General features: G+C 39.7%; 1 protein-coding gene across 1 annotated transcript; it reads right to left on the bottom strand.

Moving 5' to 3' along the window:
- Positions 1-4,245: 4,245 nt before the first annotated feature.
- LOC147237300 (potassium channel subfamily K member 17-like) lies at positions 4,246-5,673 on the bottom strand. Its single transcript, XM_086146862.1, has 3 exons — positions 5,586-5,673; positions 5,322-5,490; positions 4,246-5,169 (listed from the first exon to the last, which is right to left on the bottom strand). The coding sequence occupies exons 1-3, from the start codon at positions 5,670-5,672 to the stop codon at positions 4,958-4,960; spliced, it is 468 nt and encodes a 155-aa protein (XP_086002988.1). The 5' UTR covers position 5,673; the 3' UTR covers positions 4,246-4,957.
- Positions 5,674-6,472: the final 799 nt, after the last annotated feature.

Genomic DNA, 6,472 nt, shown 5'->3' with positions numbered 1-6,472 from the left:
GCATCCCCCATGACCCTGAGTGCAGGATAAGTAGTAGAAGATAGATGGATGGATAGAGGACCTTTATTGTCCATTCAGCACATCAGCAAAACTAACAATGACATTTAACTCATGGATGAACCGTGAGCAGAAGTCAGCTACTTAACAGTGCAAGGGGAGCAGTTTGGGGATTAGTCTTCCTCCACAACACTTCAGCAGGCTAGGAGGCGCACAGGAATTGAACCAGGAATGTTTGTTGTCAAGGAAGACCACTCGCACCCCCTGAGCCACGCCACTCCCTATTTGCAGTTATTTCTCACTTTTTTTGTTTGTTTTTCAATAGAACTCACAGCTTATTTAGGTGTGAAATATGACAGTTTGAAAATTCCTCCTTAACACTTATCGGTTATTGTTGACATTTCAGTCAACTTCGATTTAATGACGAGTGTGACTGAATTTACCATCCATCCATCTTCTGCTGCTTATCTGGGATGGGTTGCAGCGGCAGCACCTCAAGGAAAGAGGCCCAAATTTTCCGCTCTTCTGAGGCAGTTGCAGGACAGCCAGGAGACACAGCATCTGCCGTTTTTCCTGGGTCTCTCCCAGGTGGGACCTTTTTGGAACCCCTCATCAGAGGGGCTGAGACAGTATCCTGAAAAGACATCAGAGAAACCTCATCTGGTTACACGTAATGCGAAGGAGCAGCAGCTCTACTCCAAACCCCTCCCAGGTGACTGAGCGTCTCCCCTGCACCAAACAACATGGAGGGAAACTCATTTCAGCTACTTGTTTTGTGATCTTTTTCAAACTTCACTTAGTGTAAGTTGAGTGGTGGTTCCATGGTCTCTCTTATGGGTGGTGAGCCAATGGCAAAGCGGACCCATGTGTTCTCTCTGTGCTTTCGGGCTGACCCTGATGGATACAGGCTTGGCTACCATGAGCTCACCATCAAGTCCCGCCCCTGGTCCAGTCTTCAGAAGGGGGCCCAAGCGACCCATGTTAGGTGAAGGAGAATGAGATCAATTGTTCTAATTTATCATAAAAGGTCCTCTGAGCCACATTTTGTCTGGTCCCTCACTTAGGACCTGTATGGCTTGGGTGACCATACCAAGGGCATGCCCCTTACAAGTAACTTCCTGAGAGCATTGGGACATACAAAACTTCCACTACAATAAGGTGGCAGCTTGAGGGGGTGAGACAAAATTTTTGATGAAACCTTTTCTGATGATAAACAATGTTATCTGTGTTGTTTGATACAAGGAGACTGTAATCTGTCATCCATCCAACCATCTTTCTCCACTTATCTGGGACCGGGTCACAGGTGCAGCAGCCAAAGCAGAGCCCCAGACTTCCCTTTCCCCTGCAAGCCAGCCCATAGACATAGTCCCCCCCAGGGTGTCCTGAGTCTTCCCTAGGGACTCCTTCTGGTTTGACATGCCTGGAACATCTCACCCGGGAGGTTGTCCAAGAGGCACCCTGACCAGAATGGTCTGAGCTGAATAGTTAGCCAAACAGAAAATGTATGAGGAATAGCATGCTGTTGGTGGGTGGCACAGTCTGGTACTTTTTGCTATATTGCCTGGAAGAAATAGTGAGTTGTTGCCTCATACCTGTGATGAAAGTGACAGACCTTTGAGAATAAACTTTAAATCAATTAGTGTGTCAGTTAATGAATCCAACCAGCAAGTCCCATCAACTATTGAATTAGATAATGATAATTTATTAAGATTATAAGTCACTCTCAAAGAGAACCTCAACATCTTCATCTCTACCTCCAGCTCTGGTACCAGCCCAGTTCAATTTATTTTTTGGCTTTTCTTGAAGAAGTGTATAAATTGGCAGGTCAAGGATGATGAACAGGAGAAAGATGGTAAAGGTAAACCTATTGATGGTGCATCACAATCCGAGCAAAGTGTGCAGCAGAGCTGTAAAGCCACAAGTGCATTTAAAGGCTGAGACAGTGTACACAGCTCTAAAAGCAAAATCAAAAGCATTGACTGACCAACTGGATTTGGATCTAGAGGTGGCAGCACTAAAAGCACGGAGAGAGAGAGAGAGAGAGAGAGAGAGTTGCCTTAGCATCTCAGCTGGCTGCCACAGAAGCGAAAGTTCGCGTATACCAGGATTCAGAAGACAAGAGCCTACCTAGTGGTTACTGATATGACACTCCCACTGAATATAGAATTCCTACTACAACTCAAAGGCCTGCAAGACACAGAGAGGTTGTAGTTTCCCAGAGAGACAGTAGACAGCCTACTCAATCTGCTGGATCACATGGTGAAACTAATGTGCACATGACTGACATGTTTAAAAGACAAACTGAAATAACTGAATTGCTGGTCAAGCAGCAAACACTCTCCCATCTTTTTTTTCCCTAGGAAAATCACTATGGACAGAATTTGAGGCAAATTCTGTCCATAGGGAAAGTTATATAAAAAGTTATGAACAGAATCGGTGACAAAGGACAGCCCCGGTGGAGTCTAACTCTCAATGGAAACGGGTCTGGCTTACAACCGGCAATGCAGACCAAGCTCCGACACCAATCATACAGGGACTGAACAGCATATGACAGGATTCAGTACCCCATACCGCTGAAGGAATCCCCACAGGAATCCCCGAGAAGTACATTGGCCTACATTTCATTTTAACGATATCTGTTTGGAGAGGATCTTTGTAGGAGAAGTTTAGGTTCCTCAGTTGAAAAGAATTTACACTATAATTTTTTCGACAAAGTTCTTCCTCTGAATGTCTTCTGACAGAGACTCCTCGCCAACAAAAAGGACAATAACCACCAGCACCAGAACAACAACAATAACAAAAATAACAACGATGATGGTGATTGTGATAGTAATAGTGATGATGATTGGTAATAACGTGGCACAGTAGTTTGCCAAGTCACTGCCAGAATGTTCCATATTTGAATGAAAACTGACAAAAGAAATTTAGAACACAAGTGATAGAAAACCCAAGAATAAAAAAAATGTAAAGACTGTTTAAAAAAAAAGGTTTGAGTTGCGGTGACTTTGAGTTGTCTGACTTCTTCAGCAAAATTAGACCAACTTTTGAAAGCTTAGTAAATTTTTTGTTCTTTCAGTTGTTATTGTCATGACTATATTTCTTGTTTATGCATAGTGTCAAGTTTCTTAGCTGCACCAATGTCTTTTTCAGAATTCAAGGGTCTGTTTCTGCAGGGTACAACTTGCCATTTCCTGTGCATCACTAAAGTTCCGTACATTGTAAAAAGTTACATAAAGCTACTTTAATGTTGAAGCCATATGGTCCAGCTTAGAATAACATAAGACGATGATGGCACTAGCTTTGCCTATGGTACATCATGTTCACTATAAGCTTATGGAAATCAAATAATGTGTTTACGAACAGGAGTTTCTATGATAACCAAATTCAAATGTCAGTGATGCACTGAAATGATAGAATGATAATCATTCTATCATTCAATCAATCAATAAAGTTTAAAGTCAATACATTTTTGTTGTTATGTTTGTACGTGTTTCCCATATACTTTACCCCTAAAACTATCTGGATTGGACAATACAGTAGCATAGACTGTACAGTAAATGCTACATTCAAAGGCTTTTAAAGATACAAATAATAACGAAAACCACCAAGAATGTCACATTTTAAATATTCCATGCTAAGAAGTGTGTCATTGTGTCTACATTGGGTCATAAGTTATTCAGATGGAAAACCATATTTTGCAACCCTATAGGCTTCTGTAAGCCTAGGCTTACAGTTTGGAGAAAAAAGGGCTTATGGGATGTGAAGTTTTTATCCATTTCGCTGAGCTTTCCACTCCATTCCAGTTTATTAGAAAAAAAAACTATGCGTTGCTTCAGCATAATGGAAAGAAAGAGGTGGATACAATAATAAATTTGATTTTGAATGCCCAGGGGAGAATTGTTTCTTCAGAACTGAACATGCTTTTTCTGTAAGACTTGAGCCTGATAATTAATATCAATTAATTGATTTATAATTAAACATGGTTATTTTGCACATAATGAGCATCTTATTTTATCATTGAACCTGTTAACATTTTTACCATTTTTGCATATATATTTGAACTATTCAAGCCTTGTTATTGGGATGTCAAAGGTTGGCCAATCATGCATACTCATACATAATCATGAAGTTGAACATAGGTAGTTTTAACTTCATGTTAACACACTTTTTGTTGATCTTGGTATATTGCCTGAACCTTTTATCAAATAACTACTTAATCCTGGGTATTTAAAAAGAATGCCACAGGCACGGCTTCAGTTTTTATTGAATTGTCAATTTTGTGGCGCAATTACACCATCTAGTGGAAAAAGGGTAATGCAAACATGATCGGTACATTAGCTAAGAAATACTCAGATGGACATGAAATATAAGCATCAGTCAGTTCAATCGAAAAATGCTTTAAAATCAGTTTTATAATCTGACTTTCAAGCACGCCAAGTTCTCAGTTACCCAAGGAAATCAATAAGCATATTTTCAAGCAGTTTTCTCAATAGGAAATTGAAGAACTTTCAGGATTCATCCACATGAATATTACTAGTCAACTCCATAAAAGTAATATGTAAATCTTTTGATTATGAAAAAGTATTGAATATATTTTTTAAATATAATATTGCAGTGGTGATTGGCAATATAACTGGCTTCTCAACAGCTAGATTGTAAAATGTAAGAGTTTGCCAATAATTTGGATTTTGGTAAGTGGGCTGAGCAAACACATTGAAATATTAAAGCTGGCAGCAGGATAGAAAGTAAATGTTGTCTAAAAATAATTCTGCATTTCTTGGGAATGAAGAACCACTTCTTTACAGTGAGTAACAAAACAAATAAAAATGTAACTCAACAAAAATGAGTCATTAAACAAGAATATGCAGAAAATTACAGTCTCATCACACAAACATTTGTTTGTGCTTTATTCTAGGTCCTAACTGACAGACAGCCAAGTTCATTCTCTGGTGACACTTGACTATTTTGAAGATGTTGGAATCATCTGTGACTTCTTGGTGTCATTGTCCTCTTCTGTTGTGTTAGACCACCACTGTCTGAGGGTGGTGTTGAACTGTTCCAGGATATCAATGGAGTGGTTAATAATGAGAGCCAGCCAAGCCAGGCCAAAGAAAATCCATGATGCCATGAGAACACTGTACCACTCAGGATATTCTTTCTCTGGATTGTTGTCTGAAAGGCAAATAATAATAAATAACATTGATGTGACAAATCAGTTGAGGTGATAAATGCAAACTGCAGTGATGCTGCACGAAAGAAGTCTAAAGTCACATTTGAAAACAAGCGTCCTTTGATACATGGGGAAATTGAAGCATGTGCTGCACCTGCTACAAAATCTCCAAAGCCAATGGTGCTTAGGGTGATGAAGCAGTAGTACATAGCCTGTGAGGAAGTCCAACCTTCCTGTGTCTGGAAGACGATCATAGGTAATATGACGAAAAGAACCGCCCCAGATAGGTAGGACACTAGATGGATGAAGAAGCTGGTGCACTGCTTCAAAAAGATAAGAGATGAAAGACAATATAAAACAGAGTAGACATTTAAGACATTTCAGTAAATAAAAATAAGCTGATTGTAACTCTACTCACCCTTTGCTCTGTCTTTGCCTCAATGAAGTCTGATATGTTTCTTTCTATTGCAAGCATGTACTTTCCCACCCTGTTGAGCACCAACATATTGAGTGGGATTCCAAAAAGTGCGAAGAACACACAAAAGATCTGTCCCGCCGTAGAGCTTGGACTCATGTTCCCATAACCTGCAAAATTGTCAGTTATAAGCATGTGGGTAGAGAACAAAACTATGGAGAAGAGTAACTAGTCTCAAGTAACATTTTATGTAACAATTGACTTGAGTGTTTCTACATGATTAAGTACTTTTTGTCAGTATCTAGTTTTCCACACAAATACAATATTAAGACATATCTGTTGATTAATGATATTTTTGACTTTAAAAATCTGTTGTTTAATCCATTGGCTCACCGATTGTTGTGACTACCGTGGCAGCAAACACAGTAGAACTGGTGAATTTCCAAAAGCCATCTGTTGTATAGTTGCCCTTCAAACTCAGGCCCACCTTAGATGCACCTTGAACAACCTAAAAAAGAAATTAGAATCACCAAGTGGCAGCAATATATTCAGTCTTGAAATTTTAAGCCGTGAATCCTACACAGCACTCATTTGCCAGCTAATACTATTTGTCTATGTCCTTTACATCTGCATGTATTTGGATTGCTAAGGGCATGACAGCAGAGACTCTTGTCAGTACTGAACCAGTATGTTGACTTAGACTGTTACATAAGTCTTTACTTTGTCGTTTATGTGTGAAAGGTTTTATCTCAATCTTGACCGAAGCTGTACTTCGAGGTTGGGAAGTGTTTATATCCTCACCAATTTGTTAAGAGAGGATCTGGGCTCCCCTCTGTGGTCTGTTTGAACTTGATAAGAACAGATATAAAGAATCCTTGTCCCCACATCAC

The sequence above is a fragment of the Fistularia commersonii genome, chromosome 1 (assembly GCF_037954325.1).
Source record: "Fistularia commersonii isolate RoL2024-O1a breed Wild chromosome 1, RoL_Fcom_v1.0, whole genome shotgun sequence".
Taxonomy (NCBI): Eukaryota; Metazoa; Chordata; class Actinopteri; order Syngnathiformes; family Fistulariidae; genus Fistularia; species Fistularia commersonii.
Note: the sequence above shows the minus strand (reverse complement) of the source record. Positions and strands in the feature narration are given on the sequence as shown.

Coding starts and splice junctions, on each gene's coding strand:
- LOC147237300 (XM_086146862.1), bottom strand. CDS start 5,672: ATGTTGGTGCTCAACAGGGTGGGAAAGTACATGCTTGCAATAGAAAGA. Junction 5,491..5,585: donor AGGCAAAGACAGAGCAAAGG/GTGAGTAGAGTT, acceptor ATCTTTTTGAAG/CAGTGCACCAGCTTCTTCAT. Junction 5,170..5,321: donor CTTTGGAGATTTTGTAGCAG/GTGCAGCACATG, acceptor TTTGCCTTTCAG/ACAACAATCCAGAGAAAGAA.